At 39.2% G+C, this 26,247-nt stretch overlaps 1 protein-coding gene across 7 annotated transcripts in view; it reads right to left on the reverse strand.

Annotated features, from left to right (window-relative positions):
- The window catches only part of LOC105930934 (partitioning defective 3 homolog), a 343,689-nt gene that overhangs the window by 114,149 nt on the left and 203,293 nt on the right, over positions 1-26,247 (reverse strand). For 4 of the 7 annotated variants that reach the window (XM_012869384.3, XM_036138632.1, XM_036138631.1 and 1 more), the window contains 5 exons: positions 21,792-21,978; positions 19,048-19,199; positions 17,800-17,844; positions 6,014-6,244; positions 3,741-3,990 (listed from right to left, as the gene is read on the reverse strand). In XM_012869384.3, coding sequence (XP_012724838.2) covers positions 3,741-3,990; positions 6,014-6,244; positions 17,800-17,844; positions 19,048-19,199; positions 21,792-21,978 — 865 coding nt within the window. The remainder of the gene's footprint in view (positions 1-3,740; positions 3,991-6,013; positions 6,245-17,799; positions 17,845-19,047; positions 19,200-21,791; positions 21,979-26,247) is intronic. The other 3 variants (XM_036138633.1, XM_012869383.3, XM_021319926.2) reach the window with 2 other exon arrangements.

The following is a 26,247-nucleotide window of genomic DNA, read 5'->3' on the forward strand; positions in this document are numbered from 1 at the left end:
GAGGAAGAAAGCTTAGCAATCATGTAAAACCAACCAACCCACAGACAGAGCTTCTCAGGAGAATCAGAGACTTCCCCGGTTTTCGTTAGAGAAATCTGGTCACCTTAACTTAAAAATGCACTGAAACATTAACTTATAGACAACAAAGACTGACAACATGCTTGTTTGTTGTTTCACTGTTTCAGTATATATTCACACAGCGGAGCATTGCGTGGTGCAGCTCTAAGGACCCAGACTGAGACAGAACCCTGTTATTGGGCTGAAGCTAATAACAGCTAGCGTTAGCTAACAGCTCTGTTGTCTGGGTGGGCTACAACTTCGCTGATGCGACATATATATGTTTTTTTCACTGCAAAAAAGGAACTAAAAGTAAAATTTTCCTAAAATTAGTATATTTTTCCTTGATTTGAGCAGCTAAATAAGACTATTTGCCAATGGAATGAGAATTTCCACCCCTAAAATAGGATAATTAGATATCCTGCACTTCAAATAAGATGATAGAGATGAATTGTTTTTATTTTAAGTAAAAAAAATCTTATTCCATTGGCAGATAGAATGATTTACCAGCTTGAATCAAAGAAAAATACACTAATTTCAAGAGGATTTTACCTACTTTTAGTTCCCTTTTTGCAGTGTTCCTCTTTATGACGCATTTTTGACTGATGTGACTTATATTCCGGAGCAACTTATAGTCCGAAAAACACGGTAGCTGCCATCCCCACACTTATTAGCAAAGCTGGGAAAGCTGTTCATGTGGAAAAGCCCCTCATGTCCCCTGATAAGCATGGCGGAGTGTCTATGATGGTGTTGGTCTGTTTTTTTCACTGCTGTTGAAGTGAGTGGTTTCAGGAACTTCTTAATACATAAAGGAAAAACGGGTGTTTAAACAGGACTTCACTGCTGGCCCAGAGCTCATATGTTTAGCTGTGTTTCTCTAAATGAATTCGTGGCACATGGCCGTCCACTCTCACTCTGGCTCTGATGGAGGTTTCTTCCTGTTAAAGGGTAAGTTTTTTCTCTCCACTGTCGCTACATGCATGCTCTGGATGAGGGATTGCTGCAAAGCCAATGGCACACTGCAGTCGCCTGTCCACTGTGATGTAATCTGCTGGATTTCCCCAGACAGAAATAACAGTTTTACCAATTGGGATAATAAACTGAACTGGACCGCATTGTTTTATAACCAGGATCAAATCTGAATGTATAAAACTGACTTTAAACCCCGTCTTTATGACTGGATTGAACAACAATAATTGAGACTCCACACTGCAAAAACGGATCTAAAAATAAGTAAAATGTTCTTAAAGTTAGTGTATTTATCCTTGATTTGAGCGGGTAAATAAGATTATCTGCCAATGGAATGAGTATTTCGATCCCTAAAATGAGATAATTAGACATCCTGCACTTCAAATAAGATGATGGAGAGGAATTGTTCCTATTTTAAGTGCAAAAATCTTATTCTATTGGCAAATCATCTTATTTACCTGCTCAAATCAAGGACAAATACTCATTTTAAGAACATTTTACTTATTTTTAGTTCCGTTTTTGCAGTGCAGCTATGCATTTTCCCTCAACTGAATGAATTTACTGAAGTTAAAGGCTTATGTTTTATTAGTGCGGGAGTACGAACGATAAACGTGCGTGCGATCATGGATATAATATAAACTTCCTTATGTGAAATCATAAAAAAATGTTTGGGACTGGATGATTGATTAATGATTCAGGTGGATCCTCAGGCTGGGAGAATATTTTCATGCATCCCATGGTTTGTTATAGCGACCTGACTGCAGGACAAAGTACATCTGTACCTCGGCTGCACGACTCTGTGTAGCACAGTGATAATTTAATTGAATCCAGACTCTCCAAAGATGGATTAAACATATCTCACATCAGCGGTCTCTGCCAGTAAACCTGGATACGGACCAATCGGACAGACTTCTTGACTCTTAATGGGGCTGATCTGATGGTGCCAGAAATGAGCCAATGTTTTAACAATGCACATCCCTCCTGTGATGCAGAGCGATCCGAGTTTGTTTGGAAAGGAAATTAACTTCTATTCAGTTACAACAGGCTCACTTATTTTTCTGAGTGCAACACAAATGTCAATGTGTTCTTTGGGCATTAGAGTAAAAAAAACGGCTGATTTCAGTTTCCAATATATACTCTAGAAAACAGACACATTTGCTTCTTTTCTCGAGGCTGCAAGAACAAGAACAGAGTGCTGTCTGTCCAGAACAGACAGCAAGTCTTCACAGGTCTCTCCCACTGCAGAACACCCACTTCCTGGTTCTTAGCCAACACAGAACAAGAACTTCTGTCCATATGTATCAAAAATAAGCAGCAGGAACACCCAGACCAGAGCTGCAAGACCACAATGACGCCAAACTTCTTTGTTCTTGTGGGGAATGTTTAGGAGTTCTCGCATTATATTACAAATGCTGCAGAACGTGGAACCTATGCAGATTCCCTGAGCCTTTAACACTTGAGGTTCCTGTGAATTAGAAGGATTCCAGGCCAGGGAGAGCCTAGTTGAATGTTGTCATAGGGGGCTGTGTTGACTTTAGCCTTCAGGAAACATAGTGGACCAATCATCACTGACTGGAAACTTGACTCTAGACTTCAGGAAACATGGATGCATGCCAGCCCTCTCCTCTCCTTCAGACTCTGGGACCTTGATTTCCAAATGAAATGCAGACCTTACTTTATCTGAAAAGAGGACTTTCACCATGGCGCAACAGTCCAGTGCATTCCTTAGCCCAGGTAAGTCGTGAGTGGGATTCTCCCTTAACTTGAACGGATTTTGCTCGCCAGTCCTCTCAAGCGTGCTGCTATCCCTGTTGTTACCGCACCTTTTCCTACCACACTTTCTTCTTCCACTCAACTTTCCACACATATGCTTGGATATAGCACTCCAGCTTCTTGAGTAACGACTTCTAGCGTCTTACCCTGCATGTGGAGGGTATCAGAGACTGTCTATGTGTCAAGTCAGCAGTCTTCCCAATGATTGGGTCGCCTACCGACCCAGACTGAGGCTGACTGTAGCACGTTTCAAACTCAAGGCCCTCGAGAACCAAAAACGACAAATCATGTCATAAAGTAGAGGTATATATCATTTTAAATTGTATAAAGTGGCTACAACTGTGCCTCCTGTAGCGAATGTTGATTTTTTTGTAGTAACAGCATCCTGCCACAACACATTAAAACAATACAGAAATGTCCAAAAGGAGAAAAAAAGTGATGCAGAATGACGAGTTTAAAAATTAACTAAACCCAATATCAACTTTTTTTTGCAGATAAACTGTATAAACGTGGACTAAGGAAGCTACTTTTATGTTACTGTGAACCTTTTTACATTTTTATGTGAACTGAAATGAAATTATGAAATCAAGATTCATCTATTTAGCTGCAACTGGCCCTTTAAATGACTTCATGTTGCCAAAGTGGCCCGATATAGAAATGAGTTTGACGCCTGTGGACTAGAGGCTCAGGAAACCTCTCCAGGTGTTTGGAGTCCATTAGCTGATCTGGGTTGTGACACCACGGGTTTCCAATATTTTAACTTTCCACAACATTCTGAGACACTGAACTTTGGTTTTTCAGTATCTATAAGCTGTAATCAGCCAAATTACAATAAATACACACTTGACATGTCTCACTCCATATTTTATGAATCTATATATTATTTGAGCTTCACTTTTGATCAGATTTGATTAAACCTTAAAGGTTTTACTGGTTTTTACCTGAACATCTCTCCAAGTCCCTTCAGCATTCCTTTCTTTGGTTTTCCTTTCTCCTTCTCCTTCTCCTTTCCTCCGTCCTGCTTCTTCTTCTCCTTCCCCGCTTTGTCTTTGTCCTTCTTCTTCTCCTCCTTGGCGCGGTTGGTGCCGTTGACCAGGGGCTTTTCCGGGCCTGGGGACAGCGGGGTTTGGTCGGCTACAGTGGAGACGGAGTCTCTGCCAGAGCGTGAACTCTCCTCCGTGTCCTCCTCCACTGGAGAGCGAGAAACATGGTGAGGGTTGGGAAACGGTATTAAAACAAGAAACTCTCTTAACTTTAATGTGTAGGGGCTGTAAATGTGTAGTTAAAAGTCTCCGACACAACCAAACTGCATAGAGCTGATGGAGGAGTTCTACTTTACATTTAAATGGGAACCATTAGAGTGCAGAACGCACTGGGAAAATAAGGGGAAGCAATAAATTATTTTCTCTTTTACCAGACTTGATAATTGGATAGTAAGTGCCTTTTAAAGATCCTTTTGCCCATTTAACTCCTTATAGATTCCTTCAGTTTTTGCTTTTTATTTTATGTTTCAGATCAACTATCAAATGTTAACATTACATATATCCAGAGTAAATACAAAATGCACCATTTAAATTATGACTTTGTAAAAAAAAAAAAAAAAAAAACCTGTAGGTGAAAAATGGAAATTTCTTTTTAATTCAGCAGGACAGCATGTCAAATCCAGGGACTTTGACTAGACCACTCCAAATCTTTCATTTATTTTTACTATTTAGAGGTAAACTTGCTGGTGAACCTTGGATCATTGCCCTGCTGGGTTAGCGTAAGGACCCTGACCCGTTCTTGGACACTACTGATCTACTGCAAATGGTCCTTGGCAAAGCGGAGATGCAGCTTTATTTGTTGCTTCTGGTCAGAAGACTTTCTGACCGCAGAGCTCTCCAAAGGTCACCCTTTCGTGCCAGTCTCTCTCTCTCATTGTTGAATCATGCAGTATTTTAGATGCTCTGTAGTCTTTTACTCCTAGACGAGCCATGAGAAGTTTGGCATTTTCTCCATATGTGGATAACGACTCTTACTGTGTCTTTAGAAAAAGCTATTGGACCCTTTTCTTGATATAGACGTAAATTACTTTAGTTCTCATATTTTCTTGAATTGTTTGATTTGTACATGTTTGTTGATGTGTAACTTTTTAAGACCTTTAAGCCTCTTCATGTTGTCAGACAGGTTCTGTTTAGCAGTAATTGACGCCAGTATAATTGATAACGGGTTAACAGGTTTCTCTTGTAAAGGAGACAGTTAGACCAGCTGTATAAAAAAAATATGTAGTCATAATTAATTAGGTCATTAACAAAGAGGGTAAACATAATTCAATGTAGGGCCAGGATGGTTGTGATAGTTAATTTTTCTTTAAAACTGCATTTTGTAAAAAAAAATTTATTTGTTTTTGTTATTTTACCTTCTCTTTGTTACATTCAGTATATCATTCATGTGGCTGTCCAACGGTTTGAACCATTATGAACCATATCTGGGAATGTCTGTCTGTATCTTGTGTGTGTAGGCTGTATGTATCGTTTTTTTATTATTTTTTTATTTTATATGGACACTGTAGTGCTCCTTGTTGATTTGGGGTGGGTTGTTTTTGTTAACTTTTGTTGATGTTTATATAAAGTTATGAAAATAAAAAAAAAACTGCATTTTGTATTTACTCAGGTTATCTTTGTCAGATTCAAAGACTTGTTTGGTGAAATTACACTTTTAAGAGAAGAATTCTGTCAGGGGAAAATTGTTTTTTTAACAGAACTGCATATATTACGGCATGTTTGGTCCAAATAGAAAAAAATCTTCACATACCATCAACCTGCAAGGGACTGGACATAAAAATGTAGTCTCTATGGCTAAATCTGGCACATGTACATGGAGTGTGAGGCTCATAAGCATTTCCCCCTTTAAAATAAACCAAGTATATTCAAATTTGTCCCAGGTACTGGAGGGATGTCCAAGGTTACAGCCTGAGTGATAAAAATGCCATGGCCAAAAGCACAATGCTGTCACTACCATGCAATAAAGCGACACTCAATGGCTTCTTGTTAGGAATCATTACAAATTTGTTAGTGTTATGTGGCGCCATACAGCAACAAACAATTCAATGAAAATTACATCCTCGATTTAAAATTTCACAAGTGAAGAATTCTCCAGACGAACCTCTCTGTGGACTTCGATGGATCACACCTGCAAAAATAGTTCACATCAAATGTGTTATCTGGCATCTTACCAGTCTCCATGCCCTCGTCGTCGTCCTCTAAGGCGGCCGGTCGGTCGTAGGATTTGTCGATAGCTGCTCGGAAGCTCTCGTTGCAGCCGCGCCCCCTGATGATGCGGGGGCGGGGCCGGTGGAAGGGCAGGTCCCCGTTGAGGGTGACCTCTGCAACCGCAGTCTGGAGGCTCTCAAGAGAGCTGGACTTCTTTAGGCCCAGCGAAGGTCCAACATCCTTAGTGGAAGAACCTGATGGAGACGATGGAGAGCAAAATACTTTGACTAAACTGGACCGACCACAGTAACATATGTCTGGAGATCTGAAGTGAAAGTAAGGCTCGTTCAAGCATTTGGTCTGAATCAAGTCTAACGTCTTTTCAGGGTGAGGCCAATTAAGGTCTCGTCTTTAGTAGGATAGCAGGTCAGAGTTGAGTCGGCAATATTTAGAGGGCAGGCCAGATTCCAGCTTCAAGTCTTTCCTGGATCAACTTAAACCCAAGTCTCCAGTACTTGGAAGGTAAGTCCAAGTCCCTTTTCAAGTCTTTTTTTTTTGGGGGGGGGGGATTCTGTGTGAAGTCTAGAGTCTTTAGAGAGAGCGTCAGTCACACTTGAGGTCTTTAAAGGGCGAGTCGAGTCTTGAGTCTTTAAAAGGCAAACTACAGTCAAATCATGAGTCTTTAGAGGGTAAGATTGAATCAAGTTTGAGTCTTTTAAGGGTGAAGCAAAGTCAACTTTTATGTCATTAGAGGGCAAAGACCAGTCTAGTCTTTCATCTTTAGAGTTCTCTAAAGATGAAAGACTCCAACTCTAACGACTCCTCGTTACAGAGGAGTGGACCAGTTTCGGTTCAATCTGCTGTCTTAATGGCTTTAACGACCGCCCATTACTAAGGGGTGGACCTGTTTCGGTTGAATTTGCATGTTATCTCAGCTATTACAAGGCATTTGTTGGGCAGTGGTATAAAGCTTGTTACTCCACATTACTCCAGACTTTTTGAATTGAGAAAGCTTCCTGGAGAGGAAGCGAAACGTCTTCAAACTACAAAAAACAAGTCCAGTTGCTTTGTTTTTTACTTTTTTTGGAATGACCATGACCTGGATAACTGAGAATCTTCACCAGCATCTTTAGAGAAATAAGTCAGAGCAAAGTGTCAAGACTTTAGGGTCAAGACTAGACTTTAAAGACAAGTCTCCAAGGTAGACTGTAGACTGGCCAAGGCTCCAGTCTACAATGGGTGAGGATGAGTCAAGTTTCTCGTCTTTTGTAGGCAATGCCAAGCCAAGTCTTGAATCTTTGGAGGTCGACTCCTATTCTTGTCTACAACCAAAGCAAAGGGCAAAAACAATGAAGAACCTTTTCAAGCAGAAACGCTAATTAATATGACAAATATATAACAAGCAACTTCTTGTCAATTCTAAACAACCAACAGCTAAATTCATCCAAATATAGTCTCAAACTTGTTCAAATAAAGTGTTGGAACTTCATTCTGAATTACTAAGGCACAATTAGTTTTCTGAACTCAAGGAATGAGGCAGAGTTCTGTTTATACAGAGCTGACAACTTACAGCCTGGGTGTGCATTATGTTGATGTTGTACAGAAGAAACAGCCTTTTCATTTCAACCCATCCGACTTGCAAAGAAACTGATGACGTAAAAGGAAACTGATCGAAAAATGTTCATAATTCAGATTCCAGTGCCGCTAGGGAATGACGCCTCGAGAGAAACACCTGGTCCACCTGAACACGAGTACCCTCCTAAGGGATGATAAGCAATAAAATCTGACACCAACATGCTGTAACTAAACCAGAATATTGTTTTCCAGTTGATCGTGTGTTGACGTGTCATTCCTCCTGACTGACTGCAAACTTCATTACAACACGGGGGCCGTGAATTAAAATAACCATCAGCAAAATTGGAGAGACACGACACTTTAATTAAGCTAGGACAATTTAGTCTGTTGCACGGGTATAAGTTTTAATCCCCATATGGCCCCTTTTACATAATCAGAACACATACAGTGAGAGCAATAACTGTAAAAGTGTGACAAGAGATGGAGGCAAATAAAGAAAGAGCTCTCAAATGTTCTGGGTCGTTTCAATTTGGAGCCACGGGGGCCAACCTGGAGGTAGCAATGAAGACTGAATGAAACTGTATTTCAGCTAGAACCTAATGTCTGTCGCTGTAAAGCCAAATCCTACCGCAGTAGAGGCTACAAATAAAACCAAAATATTACAACCTAATAGCTTAGTCCAGGTGCCTGCAGCGTTTACAATTAAAAAATTCTGGAGTAAATGTGAAGTACCAAGCTTTATACTACTGCCCAACAAAGGCCTTGTAATGGCTTAGATAACATGCAAATTCAACAGAAACAGGTCCACCCCTTAGTAATGAGAAGTTGTTAGGGTTATTGTAGGCCTGCAGATTAAACCGAAACTGGTCCACTTCTCTGTAATGGGGACTTGTTAGGGTCGTTATTGGCCTGGTTTAAAGGAACGATGTTTTGATCACCAGTATGAGGGGGAGGATTGAGGTGATGAGATGTTTTCAAACTAAGCGTTGTTTATAGTGTGATTTTTTTTTTAACACCAGTCCAAGAGAAAGAGATTAAAAAATATATGTTTTGAGTTTATTTTACGGGTGGACAATTTAATACCAATATATGTATCGCAATAAAACTTTATTAAAGGCGATATGACATTTCCAATATTTCAACATACATTCACTGACTGACGTTCTAGTTTTTCTTATTTTTATTTTATGCGTTATATTTTTTACAGCAAGTATTTCTGAAATGTTATGCTGGTGTAGTTTTGTAAACATGGCAAAATAATTGTCATAAGTTTGTACAGGGATCTGTAATTGGCCTTCTTTGCATTCTTTCAGAGGCTTTTATGTTGTTTGTATCGACATCTTCATTATATTGCATCGACCAAAATTAAGAAATATATCATGATAAAAGTTTCAGCCATATAATCCAGCCCTAGTTTGTATCCATTGTTTTTTTCTGTAAAATAATCTGGTGATGGAAACTAAAAGGAGTTAGAAGTGAAATGCTCATCATCATTGTGGTTTTAAAAGCTTCACACTATCATATCCGAATAGCAGAATATTCTCATGTACTTAATGCGGAACGCTTGATACTACCAGACAAAAAAAATAGAAATAAGACACAGACAGAGGCAAAAGAGAAAAAAAAAACCTCAACTGGAAAATTGAATACATGCAGAGTGAACAAGCCTGTGGGTTAGCGGCCTCCCATTTATTCTCATCAGCCTGTCCTGTTCCCTTAACGTCTCAGCGAGAGCCGGCCTGATGGGCTTTTCACGCTGCACACCCACTTTATTTAAAGGCTTCGCCTGCTGCCATTCACAACAGTCACACATCAGCGACAGCATTAAAGGGGGGGGGGGGTGGAAAGCGAGAGTAATTTACACGTTATTGGAGATATGACAAATGGCATGCAGCCACAAAAACAGGGAAACTTTTCCTGACTCCAAACTTGGCAAAGTGATTTCTTGTGAAATTCCGCTCGGTCAGCCACCTGCCCACAAACTGAGGAGGTACGCAAGCTACAAGAAAACGCAGTCGTTCACTTTAAATAGGAAGAAAAAAAAACAACAACAACAAAAAAAAAAACTCAACTGCCAATAAAAATCAGGTCAGAAAACATGGTTTAGTTAATAGCTTAAATACATCTCTTCATATCTGGCAACCAGTGGGTCAGAATAATCAAGTCTTATTCAGACAGAACGGGACCGTAGTTCATCTTCTGATAAACATTAGCCTTGTAATTTCAGCTACGACGGCGTTGCCATAACAAATAAAGACGGATCACGAAGCAGCCGGTACAAGAAGGGGACCGTCTCCGCTGCCAGCGGCGACTATTGATTATGTTTGCAGAAAATAAATCATGTCATTTGATTTCACTGCCTCGTTTGTTTCTCTGCAGTTAACTTTGTAATGGCTTTACATTAGAAACTTGGCCATTCTGATGAGGGATGATTTCTATAACCTTCAGAGTCCAATCAGGAGAGAAGTACATTTCCATCTTCCATTATGGCAACAATGGGCCATGGAATAACGTGTGGCTTAAATGGTGACGAAACGATGATATGCGATGTTTGACTTAATTTTAATCAGTTATTATTGCCATAATCTAAATTATATACAATTTACAGTGTCTACAATGTCCATTGAAACCATTTGGGATTTAGCAAACTTGACACCAGAGATCGACCACAACTCTATGTTTTCCAATTCGAAATATAAAATTATATTGTCTATGTTTGTAAAGTGCGTTGAAAAAGTGTTCCTGTGTCTTGAGCCTTTCCAAATTTTGTCACGGTACAACCAAAAACAGCAATTTATTTTATTGAGATTTTATGTGGTAGTCCAACGCAAAGCAGGGTATGAAGTTGGACAAAACATTATCTTTAATTTTACTTTTGGTTTCTACACAAAATAGAAATCTGAAAAGTGTGGCATGTAGTTATAATCAGCTCCTGCGTGGCTGCTTTTTTCTAGGGTTTCTTACAAATAAAAATGTTTTAATTTTCCATTTTATGGACATTTGAGCATAAAGTATTTACCTAGTTGGTTTAAATTTTAGTTTTATTCTCCAAAATAAATGAGAACACAAATTGCCGAAGCTGGATTCCAACATTACAGTGGGGTTAAGAGCTTTTTTACCCTTTTTTGGGGATCTAGAAAAACCTTAGATAAGTTCAAATATGATACTAAAACCTTTATATCGCTTTTAATTTAGATCCTTTAAATCATAGTTTATCACCTCTCAAATTTCTCTGTGGCTTCAGGACAACCACCATTAACTGATCTACCGACCTGAGCATACATCTTTATCAGGTCGGACAGATACTGAGGGGCAAGACTATGAAAACAATTAACAACAATTAAAAGAACTTTAAAATAAATTCAGAAACCGAACTGGAAGCCAATGTAGTAATATGTTAAATCATTATTATAATAATTATTATTAAACATTTATTTATACAGGTACTCTCAGACAAGAGTTCCGATTCACAACAGATACCTATTATTTTATATAATAATAATAATAATAATAATAATAATAATAATAATAATAATAATAATAATATGGGGGGGGTTGTGGCCGAGTGGTCGCTTGACTAAAGCTTCCTCTGATGTCACCACCTCCATGTTTCACAGTAAGGATGATGAGCAGTCAGTTTATCACTGCAAAAATGAAACTAAAAATAAGTAAAATGTTCTTAAAATTTGTATATTTTTCCTTGATTTGAGCAGGTAAATAAGATGATCTGCCAGTAGAATATGATTTTTGCACTTAAAATGGGAACAATTCACCATCATCTTATTTGAAGTGCAGTATATCAAATTATCTTATTTTAGGGGTCAAAATATTCATTCCATTGGCAGATAATCTCATTTACCTGCTCAAATCAAGGACCAAAACACTAATTTTAAGAACATTTTACTTATTTTTTAGATTTGTTTTTGCAGTGCTGGTGTCACAAGAATCCTCTTGTGATGTGAAACTCTGAATATTTCTAGTGTACAGGATAATCAAGGTACTTTTCTTCCGTAAGTTAAAGGAACCTTTGGATTGACGTTGCTGTTTTTGCTCAGACTAACCTTTTTTTTTTGTTTTTCTCAGAGATTTATGACCCGTCTAACAGATCCTGAACACCACCAACAGTTCAACATTGTCCCCCCCAACGCCGACATGGTCTCATTCACCATGTGGCGGCGGCGTGTGTCAATAAACTCCACAGCCAATCACAGAGCAGGATGGAGGCCCCTGTTTGACATCATAACATGGGTGTCACAGTCTTTGGTTTCAGCAGGAGGGCTGTGCTTTGACCTGTCTGAATGGACCGTGGATCATTTAGATTTAAGAGAGACCACAAATTAAAATAAATGGTTAAAAACTGACACCAGGGGCACAAAAAGGGTAAAATAAACCCTGAGCAGGTTAGAAAATAGAATAAAACTAAACAAAACACAGGGAGAATTTTATCAGCCGAAAAGCTCTTGGGAGAACTGTGAGAAAGTGAAAAATGTTCTTAGGAAATTCTCCAAATGCTCTCATCTCAACCATAATAGTTTTACTCAGCACCTGCTGAACATTAAGCCCAGACAAAAAGGTTCACATTTAACACAGAGTCAATGAATAACTCGAGATTATGTAAAGCAATGAGTGCTCTCATGTGATTTGGACAGTTGCTTAAATGGGGAGAAATAAAAAAATATGTATTAATCCTGAATGCAAGATCAGGGGAAAGTTAAAATCTAAAATCTCACACACAGGAAAATAGGAAGTAAAGAAAAAATTAAAACCTAAATGAGGTTTCGTGAGAACAAATGTACATTTTGCTTTCTTGAGTAAAACTGAAACCTAATGTGGAAAAGAAAGATTTAATAATAGACGCTGAAAACTAAAGGTATGCAGCTACAGTTCTGAGTATTTTAGGAGCCAACAGTTAGATCAGCTTTTCACCAAATTCTCCCATATTTTTAATGCAGTGTTGGCTCTCGGGTTGTTCTATCAATTTATTGTGAAGCAGTTGGTGATCTTTGGATCTGGAAGGTTTCCAGATAAACTAATTTGTTAAGAAGAAGTCTTTGCATGTATTAAATCACTGCAATATTAAAAAAAGGAAATACTTCGGGTGGGCCAAATCATTGCTGAATTGCAGTTGGAGCCGCACAAAATCAGATCAGGGGCCGCAAATCGCCCCGGGGCCGAACGTCGAACATCCCTGGCCATCTTTAAGTAGAGCAACAATTCTTCATTTCACATCCTCAGAGAGTTCTTTGCCCTGGGGCGCCATGTTGAACTTCCAGTGACCAGCAAGAGAGAGTGTGAGAGCGATTTACCACACCTGGTCCCCATTCACACCTGAGACCATGTAACACTAACGAGTCACATGACACTTGAGGGAGAGAAAACAGCTAATTAGGCACAATTTGGACATTTTCACTTAGGGCCGTGTTCATTTAAGTTTGCCAGCGGCTTAGACATTAATGACCGTCTGTTGAGTTATACAAGCTGACTACATTGTGTCAAAGTCTTATATCTTCAGTATTTTTCCATGAAACATGTTATAACATCGTCAACATCTTTATTCATTCTCTGCGCTACACATATTTATATATATTTATTCACCTTACTTTTTTATATTTTATATGTTTCTTGTGTTTTTATGTGTGAAGTGTGAATGTTTATTATTACTACTGCACAAAAATTGCCCATATTGGGACAAATAAAAGTTACTACAACTACTACTACATCTCATACAAGCAGAGCAGATAGATAGATAGATAGATAGATAGATAGATAGATAGATAGATAGATAGATAGATAGATAGATAGATAGATAGATAGATAGATAGATAGATAGATAGATAGATAGATAGATAGATAGATAGATAGATAGATAGATAGATAGATAGATAGATATAATTCCTATGATCAAAAAGAGTATTTAGATTCAGGTCATATTATAAAGTCATGGAACATAATTGTTAAACTCGTTAACTGGTATATTGAGGCACATTATCAAAAATCATTGATCTAAACATAAAACCAGTAAACTGTTCAACTCAAACCTTTCAAACGCTCCTTTGGGTTTTTAATGAAATCAAATGTATACTTTAATCAGAGGTATCTGAGGTTCCTGCATGCCAACTTTTTCCCATTTCCTGGCTGCTGTCATTTATTTTAAGCACAGCAGACTCATCTGTTGCCACCATTTGGCAGAAACACCTCATGAAATATGCGCAAACCTCTTTCTTTTTTTGACTGGTGCTGCCACGGCGAGAGAAAAGTTGGAAACAAACTGATCTCCTCATCGCGGTTGCCCACACAGGTTTCGATTAAACCATTAAACCACCAGTCTAAGTGTCAGTTTGTGTTTTTTTTTTAAGCTTCACACACCTTCAGAGACATCTTCATGCTGCTTCAAAATAGTCTCCTCTCCAAGTCTCCGAGTGTTTAACCCCTCCCCCCCCTCATCCTTCTGTTTCTCCCACTCTGCATGCCTGCCTTCAGGCTTCGGTCCGAGCCGCTGAAATCAGCCTTTTATTCAGTCAAGGCGACAGCGAAACTACACGAGAGGCGACAGTGACGGATGAATCGCTGTCAGCCCCGCTGCCTTAACTGAAGACGGAGAGCTTTCTGCGCTCTCCCTCTCCCAATCGCACTCCAAACAATTAGCGCTAAAGCTGCATCTGGGCCAGAAAAAAAAAAAAAAAGAACGGGAGGAAATCAAATCTGTAGTCAGCCAAGTGCTTCCACGGCTGTGTTTAGCAGCGACCTTAAACTTGCGGGGAGGGTTGCAGGCCTTCAGTCTGCACGCTGACAAATTTGTCTTGTCAAGAGCGAACTGTTTAAATGGGGGGGGGGGGGGCGCAAAGCAGTGGGTGAACTGGGAGGAAGGATCACACAACCTTCAAGTCTGCTGCTAAATTTATTTTCAATGTGCGCGATTGAACGGCTGGTTTTCCTGAGTCCTGATCTGATGCCCAAAGGTACGCAGGCAGCATGAAACTCATTTATTCTAGAGGTGTGCAAAATAATCGTAATGACGAAGCATCGTGATTCTAATTTTCGCAAGCTACTGCATTGATTTTTGACGCCAAGTATCGATTATTAATAAAAAAAAAAGAATAAACAAAATTTCATGAATGGTTGGTGAACATCAGCCAAAAACAAGTGGAATACAACTTCATTGGTTTAAAGGATCACTGAGACCATGTAAACGTCACTGATTATCCTTATTTTGTTATTTTAAGTTTTATAAATCCTAAGCACTTTTTCTCAGTGTATCCTCTCCAGTAACAGTAATACTTGTTTTCATGGCAATACCTCTAAAAGTCGTTTCAATAAATACAGCTATGTATGAATTTAGTTGCTTCCAGTTACAGTATGTATCAACTGAAGACACTATCCAGATCATACACAGCCAGTCAGCCACTGGTAACGGCTGTATTTTTTTCTAACTGTGTTCAGTGAAAATATCACAATGCATCGCGATACATCGCAATAATTCAAGTATCGTGATGCATCGTGATAGAATCGGATCGTGACTTCTTTGGCAATACCCACCCCTACTGGATTCCAATCGTGCCATTAAAAAACGTTTCCCAAAAAGCTCAATTATGTGTGTTTCTTATTTTTTTTAGACCCAATGTTGATCTTCTTTTCCATAAATATTTAACATTCCCACAAACATGGATGCGAGGAAGAAGACGCTGGTTTGGAGACATAATAAAGCAGACGCATCAACGTCACGCTTCTGTGTGACGATGTTTTAGAAATTAATCGTTATGAATGACCTTATGCTTGAAGAGGGTGGGTCTTGATGGACTAATTGGTATTAAAACCTGACCAGAAGATGGCCTTGGGGATATTTATTTTCATCTCATTTTGAAGCTCCGATTAAAGCCAAAGCCTTTTGTTTTTTTAAAGCTGGGATTCTTGACTTAAAAGTGGGATTTACGTCAACATTTATAACACCGGGAGCAGACATTCTGCTTGGAAACAATTAGGCACCAATTCACTTTGTTGTGTTTTCAAAAAAACACCTACATTTTGAAACACCTTTCAACAACTCTCTACAACTTCTACAGACAAACTTTAAAGATCTTAGGTCACAGAGCGCATCAACCAACTTTGCATTATTTGTTTTTATTTAAACTTTTACCAATATTTGCTGTTTTTTTCTCTTCATAGTAGGTACACCTGGTCTGGCGTCCTGTTACCTGTGACACCATCCAGGGGGGACAGATCATCTGCTATTATTACATAACATAGAAAGGATCCCTGGATCAATGGTCACATTTCCATCAACCTTTTTCAATGCACATATTTAAATATCGCATTAGAAACGGTTGATAGAAACGGCAAAATTCAAATTAACTCACTAAATTCCTCCAAAAAATGTTTTGCGCTCGCTTGAGGTGACATTTGACTTTTTCAAAAAATGATTGAATTTGACTTTGGAAAGTGCCTTGAGATGACGTGTTGTGAATTGGCGCTATATAAATCAAACTCGGAAAAAGAAGAATGGTTCTACTACACTAAGAAAGACATATCTCTAAAGATCAAAAGTGTGTTTGAAAATATGAGTCATTTCAAAATATGTTAATAAAGTAGAAAATAATTTATTTTAGAAATCAGTCAATAAAAATATCAAAACAACTCATTAAATACCACTGAGCTATATTATACACTGGAGTGCTAATCGCCGCCTGTTAGAACGAGTCACTTTGAAGCCACCAGCCGCCATATTGGTACTCCCTATTTCCCCCCAGTAACTAGGGAATATGTGCACTATAGCATCGAATAACGAGGATTTTCTCATGTTCAGGGGGGGCTTAAAACTTTTAAAATGTCAAATGCCATATACTTTATGTTATGTACTAAAACTATCAAGTACTGAGAAAGTCGTGCTAAAATATTTTGCATTTTATATATTTAAATATATATATATAACATTTATAAATATATAAATAACAATATACAAAAACATATATTTACATATATGTATACATATATATATACACATATACACATACTTATATATACACATATATATATATTTAATATGAATAACATGTAAAATATTTCAGCACCTAATTTCCTAGTAGTTTATAGTGTTAGTACATCCACTGACTGTAGAATTACCTATGAAACGTTTTCACTCAGCCAGAAAACTGCTTGTTGTTGCAACCAAATCCTGTGGGATTCTGTGAGAATAGGGAGTAGCAAGATGGCGGCCAGTGACTTCAGTTTTTCGGTAAAATCAGCACTCCAGTGTATTATATAGCTCAGTGTTAAATACTCCTATTATAATGAAAAAGTTACTTATTTAAATAAATATTTTTTCAAAATAAAAGACTCTTGTTTACTGTAGTTGTTAGTATATGAATTATTATAATTAGCATTCTAAATAATTCTGATATGAATTATTGCATAATTTGTTAAAATAAAAAGAAATACAAATCAACTACAACTTCAAGAGTAAACTGATTTCACAATTAACTGTGAAAATCGCTAAATTAAAAAGAAGGTCTTTGAGTTTACTAGTAAAAACGTCCCCAATCTCAGTTCTCCTCAGACATCAATGGACAAACTCTCACCATATGTTTAAGTCCTCAACTGTTTACTTGAAATCGAGATCTGGTTTTCCCAGAGTTCAGCTGTCTTCTCTGACGCTACCTTTAATTTTTTTATTTAAAGCCAATAATAAAACCTGTGGTCATTCAGGAAGGGGTCTTCTCTCTGTTTATGGGCACAGTGGGAATAATCCAGGTACAACACTGCAAAAAGGGAACTAAAAGTAGATAAATCCTCTTGAAATTAGTGCATTTTTCATTGGTTTGAGGTAATAAATCAGACTATTTGCCAATGGAATAAGATTTTTGCACTTAAAATAAGAACAATTCATCTCCATCATCTTGTTTCAAGTGCTTAATGTCTAATTATCTTGTTTTAGGGGTAGAAATTCTCATTCTATTGGCAATTAGTGTTATTTAGCTGCTCAAATCAAGTAAAAATATAAAAAAATTTAAGAACATTTTGCTTACTTTTAGTTCCCTTGCAGTGAACACTTGTGTACAAACTTAACTGATTTAGTTCTCTTGACACATAAAAGTCTCTCTTAAATCACGTCCGTCCTAAAGCAAACAACTCTGATCTCAAACATTTAACGTTTTACGTCAAACCTCCAAAATGCACCTTTAACACAAGATGTGACGCAGAAGGAGGGTGAGGGAGAAGTTTCAGTGCAACCGGTCCTTACCTGTGTCGGCGTCAGGACGAGGTGTGAGGTTAATCTCGTCGGCTACTGTTAAAGGAAGGAGGGGAAGAGAGGAGGGATACAAACATCTGGGGTTAGGTTAAGTGCTCAACACATTCCACATGCAACATCCAGGTCGAGCTGCGAAAGAAAAAAATCACAAAAGGGCTTCGTCTCAATCAGGATCGGACGGCATGCGAGACGAGGAAAGGGGTGGAGAGGTGAAAACACAGTTAGAGAATAGCAATCAGACTCGTTGAGATACGAACACGGCACGCGGCGGCAATCTGGTCGAGAAGATTAGATATGATTACAGAGGGAGAGGCGAGCAGAGAGCCTGTTGCAGCCAAAGCAATCAGCGACTGTTTGAAGACATTTCAAGGTGAATTAACGGTGGAAGTTCTTGACTTTGGCGAGAGATGAAGTCTGTTTTTTTTCGTACCAAGGGAGAGAAGAGAGGGAGAGAAATATGCTGAAGTGTGAAGAAAGAAACCTGAAACAGAGGGGGGGGCATGCAGGGGAGCTAGTGTGGTCAGGGTGACGTAAATGTCAGGATTTAACCTTTTTGTCCAGGTGCTCTCATGATATCACAGGATAATCAGGCGCCAAATTATGCAAAACGTTATTTCAAAAGGGTAAAATCTGTTGCGACATGTAGTGGCATGATAGGAGGTTTTATTTTGAGTGGGTCTTTTTCCTATTAAAGATACCCACACTGCAAAAAGGGAACTAAAAGTCAGTCAGATTTTCTTGAAATTATTAGTCCTTGATTTGAGCAGGCACGTTTAAATGATCCGCCAACGGAAAAGGATGTCTGCACTTAAAATAGGAGCAACTCATCTCCATCTTATTTCAAGTGCAGTATATCTAATTATCTTATTTTAGGGGTAAAACTCACTCCATTGGCAGATAATCTTATTCACCTCCTCAAATCAAGGACAAATGCACTCATTTCAAGAAAACCTTACTCACTTTATTTCCCCTTTTTGCAGTGCAGAAATCTGATATACCAGAAAAAAAAGGAACTTTGGATCTCTTTATGTTACACAAATGCTGAGGTAGAAAACTGTAGCAATGATTCTGCTTTTAGACTCTGTTGATTTACTTTTAATGCAGTAGTACGGTTCACATAAACTGAAATAAATGGGATTCCAGAGACTAGCAGCAGGTGGGGATTTGTGCTCTGGAAAAAATGTTTTGAGTTTAAAAATGAATAACCCAAAGACCGGAGGGCAGATGGGAGTTTGGTACCTAGATCCATGCTCTTGGACTTGCGTGTCTTGATGATCTCGAGCTGAGCGGCGTCTCCGAACTGCTTGGTGCGTTTCTCGGACATGCTCTGGCGTCCGAATCCTTCCCTCTGGAAAGAAATGTCCGGATCGTTCTCATCGGGAATCAGTGAGCTGCAGAGAGACGTAGCGTTGATGAGACGGACTTTATTAATGTTTGTTAGTAATTCTGCAGGCTTTCTGAGTTATTTGAAGGGCTTTGCCTGCTCTTTCACTCACTACCTGTAAAAAGTACTGGCATTTTCAGAGGAATCTTTAGTCTACACTGCAAAAACAGAACTAAAAATAAGTACAATTTTCTTTAAATTAGTGTATCATTCCTTGCTTTGAGCAGGTAAATAAGATGATCTGGCAATGGAATAAAATCATTGTACTTAAAATAGGAAAAAACTCATCTCCATCATCTTATTTCAAATGCAGGATGTCTAATTGTCTTATTTTATGGGTAAAAAATACTCATTCCATTGGCAGATAATACAATTTACCTGCTCAAATCAAAGACAAAAACACACATTTTAAGAACATTTTACTTATTTTTAAGTCTGTTTTTGCAGTGTACTTGCCAAGCCACTTAAAGAAGACATTCATTTACACTGCAAAAGCAGAACTAAAAATAAGTGATTTATTCTTGAAATGAGTGTATTTGTACTTTATTTGAGCAGGTAAATAGGATGACTTGCCAATAGAATAAGATTTTTGCACTTAAAATAGGAACAATTCATCTCCATAAACTTATTTCAAGTGCATTATATCTAATTATCTTATTTTAGGGGTAAAAATACTCTTTTCATTGGCAGATAATCTTATTTATCTGCTCAAATCAGGGACAAATGCACACAATGTTTTTACTTATTTTTAGTTCTGTTTTTGCAGTGTACTTCCATTTTCATTGTTATTCTCTATTTTTGAATATAGTGTCAAATTTAGGGGCTTAGAAAAAAAAATTAATGGAAATAACATTAATAGAGGCTAATATTTTGGCTGTTGACACTAGCAACAAAAAGACAGAAAAATGATAATCCATAGCAATATTATCCATGTTATATCAGTCAACATTGACAGAAAAACTAATTTGTTTATTTGGGAGAGGCCAGTCTGCCAGAAGCTAAACATATTTTTGGTCATATACCAAACATATCCTTGTGGCAATGTCTGTACAAAACATGACAGAATTTCATAAAAAAGTAAGAACTTTAGAATAAGAAACAAAGACGAAAGGAAAACAGTGGCACAGGTGTAACGTTTGTTAACTGGAAAAACTAAAACGACAAAGAAATGTAAAGATAATCACCTTTCCAGGCTTGAAAAACGACAAAGGTTTCATGTAGAGGGAAAATACAGAGCTAAAAGATTTAAAAAGGCAAACATTTGAAAAGACAACCTTACAATACAGCCAGGTCGTCTGTAAATCCCAGGAAAGTAATCTCAAATTTGAAAAGGCAAGTTTACTGTATAGCACTTCATACACACGGTGATTCAAAGTGTTTGTAGAAAGGAGGAAAGTAGGTACTTATGTCCAGCAGTGGCCTGTAAACTCTGAAAATGACCAAGTTAACCTCAAGTTAACCTCAAATTAAAGCTCATCCTGCAAAAGAAACCAGCAGGTTCCAGGAGAGAAACCGGTAAATTCTGAGAAGCTTTACCTCTAAGACCTGGGAAAGTAATCCCAATGTGTCAGGAAAAAAAATGCATGAATTCAGAAAAATCATTGCATGAGTTTCCTCTCATACGTTTGTGAAAGTAACTTCAAAGTTCTGGAAACTGGTATCTAATTTCCTAAAATCCTAGCTGTGATTTGGATTGCGACCAAAACAAGTTGTAAACAATTGAAGAGGTGAGAAAGTAGCTATAGTAGCAAAAAAGGAAAAGAAACAGACATGGAAATACCCCGAGCTACCTCTATAGTTATGCTGCTGTAGGCTTAGGCTGCTGGAGGACATCAGGGTCTATTTCTCTCACTCTGCTGAGTTCTCCTACTGTTCTCCAATTTACATTGTTCTTATTTCAACTTTTAACTTTATGTTCTCTCTCTTTTTCTCTTCACAGAAGGTACACCTGGTCTGGCGTTCTGTTAGCTGTGACATCATCAGGGAAGACAGATCATCCTCTATTACCATCTAACATAGAAAGTACTCCTGGGTCAATGTGAGCTTCTGTGCTTTCTGTGTCTCTGCTCTGTCTTCTCTAAGCCCCAGTGGGTCGAGGCAGATGAGCGTTCACACTGAGCCTGGTTCTGGTTCTGCTGGAGGTTCTCCTCCCTGTTAAAGGGGAGTTTTCCTCTCCACTGTCGCTTCATGCATGCTCAGTATGAGGGATTGCTGCAAAGCCATCAACAATGCGGACGACTGTCCACTGTGGCTCTACGCTCTTTCAGGAGGAGTGAATGCTGCTTGGAGAGACTTGATGCAACCTGCTGGGTTTCCTTAGAGAGGACATTCTTTCTGTATAACCTGATTGAATTGAGTACTACAGAAAAGTACAAACATCTTTATTTGCAGCCCAAAATGTTTTAATAATTTTCAGTTAGGGGACGGACAGAACAGGCCTTCATGTGTTGCATCAGGCTTTCCCTGTCAGACAGAGAACATTTCTACATCAACTCCGACTATGTTGCAAATGCTGAGCAGCAGATGAAAATATTAACGAAAAAGAAACAGCGTTTGGTCAGCAGCGGTGCGGACATCAAATCAAAAGGTTTAAACGCACCTTTCATTCTGAGCAGGCAGCTCTCTGGCCCAGGGCGGAGTCTCGTCCGCCGCAAACCCCACGTCGTCGTGAGAGCTGGACGAGGACTGGTCGGAGAGGTTGGACGGGAGGAGCGGCGGCCGGTCGTCCTCGATGATCACGGTGTCGTCCTGCGGCATGTTGACGGTCGGAGAGAGCTGATAGTTTCCTGCGGGAGATACCATTTATTATTCCTCTCATCTCTATCCAGACAGGGGAAGCTTCATTCTACCAACTCGAAAAGCTCCAACTGACCAGACATGTTTCACATGAATAATGAATGGCAAACGTCAAGTTCTTGTGCCAGTGCTGGAGAATCAAAGAGCACGGGGCTTTCTTTGCTAAGTCGGGAATTTCAGCTGACGCAAAATAATATTTCAAGGAGAAATCAAACGGGGAAACAAAAGACCGGGACACTTCGCCAGAACTAAATGCTGCAATGTGATTAAGAAGTTAAATCATCTTCTTGGGAAGCTGACCAAAGTGATCGAGTTATTCTCTCCACAACCAGGGTTCCTACATATTTATCTTTAACTTCCAGAGCTTTCATTGACTTTAAGCCATTAGTTGCATACTGAGTTTATGGCATAACGGTCAGGCTTTAAACATGGAACTTTGAAAAACTCAAACTAAAAAGAGGTAGAATGGATTGATGGCTGAATAAACTGATGGATAGACAATAGAATAATGGACGGATGGACAAATTGCCTTCTCAAGAGGCAGACCCCCAGCAGAGCAGCGGGGTCCAGCTGAGCAGATCAGCTGTCTCCAGTGTTTACAGAAATCTCTGCCATGTGCCAGCCTGCTTCAAGGACTCCGCCATCATCCCCGTTTCAAGGAAACAGAGGACCACAGGACTGAATTACCACAGAGCTGTCGCCCGGACATCTGTGGTGATGACGTCCTGTGAGCTCCTTGGGCGGACAGACCCCCTTCCTGGACCCCTGGAGTTTGCCTCAAGAGCCAGCATGTCTGTAGACGCTGCCGTCCCCCCGCAGTACCTGGACTCCACCGCAGTCTACGCCAGCCTCAGCTCTGCCTTCACACCATCGTCCTGGTTCTATACAGGACAAGCTCTCCCTGCTGACTGTGCCACACCCCACCCTGCAAGTGGATACCAGACTTCCTGCGGGGGTGGAAGCAGCGTCTGTATTTCTTAATTCCTAAGTCTATCTGAAGTTTTTTTTAGTCCATATTGTCAACTAATATTTATCTTGACTTTTTATTTCCCCCGTACTTTTTTTGCCTTCATATATATTTTTTTACTTCCTGTATGTGGTGTTGCATGTTCTGCAGCACAACAGCACCGCGTCAAATTCCTTGTATGTAGAAATACTTAATTCAGCCAATAAACTGAATTCTGGTTCCACGTGGACGGATCACCAGAGAGATGAATTGTTAGATCGACACATTTATGGTCAGAAAAACTACTTAACAGATGTACAATGGTATGGATGGATGGATGAATGAATGAATGGATGGATGGATGGATGGATGGATGGATGGATGGATGGACAGATCAACTACTGGATGGATGAATGGAGGGACTTCAGAATGGACGGATAAATGAACGGATAGATGGAAGGATGAATGGACTTCAGGATGGACGGATGATGGATGGATGGATGGATGGATGGATGGATGGATGATGATGGGTGGATGATGGATAAATGGATGGATGAATGAATGAACGGATGATGATGGATGGATGGATTAATGGACAGATGATGGATGTTGGATGGATGGATGAATGAATGAATGGACTTCAGGATGGACGGATGATGGATGGATTACAGGATGGATGGATGAATGAATGGACTTCAGGATGGACGGATGATGGATGGATTACAGGATGGATGGATGGATGAATGGACTACAGGATGGACAAGTAGATGAATGGATGGATGGATGGATGGATGGATGATGATGGGTGGATGATGGATAAATGGATGGATGAATGAATGAACGGATGATGATGGATGGATGGATTAATGGACAGATGATGGATGTTGGATGGATGGATGAATGAATGGACTTCAGGATGGACGGATGATGGATGGATTACAGGATGGATGGATGAATGAATGGACTTCAGGAAGGACGGATGATGGATGGATTACAGGATGGATGGATGAATGAATGGACTTCAGGATGGACGGATGATGGATGGATTACAGGATGGACGGATGGATGGATGAATGGACTACAGGATGGACAAGTAGATGAATGGATGGATGAATGAACAGATGATGGATGTTGGATGGATGGATGAATGCACTTCAGGATGGACGGATGATGGATGGATGATAATGGATGGATGGATGAATGGACAGATGATGGATGTTGGATGAAAGGACTACAGGATGGATGTACAGATCGATGGGTGGACAGATGAACAAGCTGATAGATCTTTTAGAAATCTGGATGTGGAACATAAACTAGAAATACAAAAACCTTTCCAGAAGCCGCTTTATTTTTCATGAATAATTCACTTCTAGGAACTCTGCACATGCAGAAATAAAAGAACTGGATGTTCTTAGCATCTTCATGGTTCTTTTTATTTGAAAAAAAGATCAAATGTAACACAGGAGATGTGCAAAGCCAATTAGTTTTTTTCTTTTTAATTTCTTAAACTGTGAAGTTCTTTCTTATTTTGGTGTATTATTTGTGCAAATGCACAAAACATTTACAGCAAAGCTCGACTAAAGTTCTTCTAACAGCTTAGAACGCTAAAAGTAACACAAACGTGTACCAGTGATGAATTATTCCTCCCCAGGCAAAAGGGACCTAAAACAACAGTGACAATAACGTCTTTAATTTCCCAGTATTTAAAAGTGGGACTACAAAGGTAAACCAAGTACTTTGGTCCTAAATACACATTTATTAATTATTCCTTACAGCTCCAGGCAAAAAAAAAAAAAAACTAGCTAAATTCAATCAATATGAGAAGAAAAACTCATTAAAACTCTAATGAATGTATTGCCAAAAAGAAAAATTTGCATCAACAGTGAGAGTGATAGTTTAGTTATTAGAACATCTATAATATAATTGGAAACTTTGAAGCCAAAAAAAAAAAAAAAAAAATAGAAAGACTTTTGAGGTCTAAAAGCAAAGAAAAACTGCTCGAAGCTAATCAGCTTTTAGCAAAAGCAGTTTGTCAGCGGGGCACAATGGTGTTTCTATGTCAAAACACAAAGATTAACTCAAGCTGTGCCCTCACAAATAAAGATAAAAGCCTTCCTCAACCGAGGGGGAAAATATATATAAAAGTCCCTTTTTTCCAGGCTGTGAAAAGCGCGGCTTAAAAAAAAAAAAAAAAAAAAAAAAAAAAAGAAGCATTGATATGCAGCGCCTGACTTGGTCTTTAATCTGCGTTTTGAAATTGGCATCAAAAAGTGGGAGCTTCAACGCTTAAGAAAGGGCTTGTGTAGCGAGCTCAGGGAGAAGTTTGTTTGTCTTTAGACGGCGTTTGGACGCGCTTGGAGTTTAAAGCTGCAGACCTGAGCCAGGCCCGCTGTTTGTTCCTCATAACTGAGCACAGAGACGGCAGACGTGCTACCGGGCTTCTGCTGCCTGCCGCCAGCGGGGTGAACGAACTGATGGAAATGAGCTGAAAGAGGAAAACAAAGCAGGGATCAGGAGACGCCTGAAGGTATGCGAGTCCGGGTCAATTAAGAAAAAAGTCCTTTTATTGGTGTTTGTTTTGTTCCTGAGAGGAGACGGAGTGAGACTCCTTAGGTTGGGCTCTGTGTCAGGACCCCTGTTTAGAAACATATATGTGATAAAAAGTCCCTCCTGCTGCAAAAACATACTAACAAAAAAGAAGAGGAGCACCTAGAAGGAAGCGAGCCCAAATCTGGACATGACTTGGTTCACAAGCAGACCAGGAAGTGTATAAATTATTCAGTCGGCAAGGTGCTGAGATTTCTAGACATGGCAGCAAAAGTTGTGGAGGAAGACATTGGAGCCTTCGGAGTGGAGCAATAGTAGGACAGGCGGTTACTGGAGCATCCAACAGAGAAAACATTAGCATAGTCCATGCATTTGTTACTTCAAGGCTGGACTATTGTAATTCTTTACTATCGTGAAGTTCACAAAATGCAGTTCAAAGTCTTCAGCTGATCCAAAATGCTGCAGCAAGAGTTCTGATGAAAATCAACAAGAGGGATCATATTTCTCCAATTTTAGCTTCCCTTCATTGGCTTCCTGTTAAATCAAGAATAGAATTTAAAAGTCTTCTTCTAATATATAAAGCCCTTAATAATCAAGCTCCATCATATATCAGAGCTCTGATTACCCCGTATGTTCCTAACAGAGCACTTCGCTCTCAGACTGCAGGTCTGCTGGTGGTTCCTAGAGTCTCTAAAAGTAGAATGGGAGGCAGATCCTTTAGCTATCAGGCTCCTCTCCTGTGGAACCAACTCCCAGTTTTGGTCCG

Source organism: Fundulus heteroclitus, chromosome 6, assembly GCF_011125445.2.
Source record: "Fundulus heteroclitus isolate FHET01 chromosome 6, MU-UCD_Fhet_4.1, whole genome shotgun sequence".
In the NCBI taxonomy this organism is placed as follows: domain Eukaryota; kingdom Metazoa; phylum Chordata; class Actinopteri; order Cyprinodontiformes; family Fundulidae; genus Fundulus; species Fundulus heteroclitus.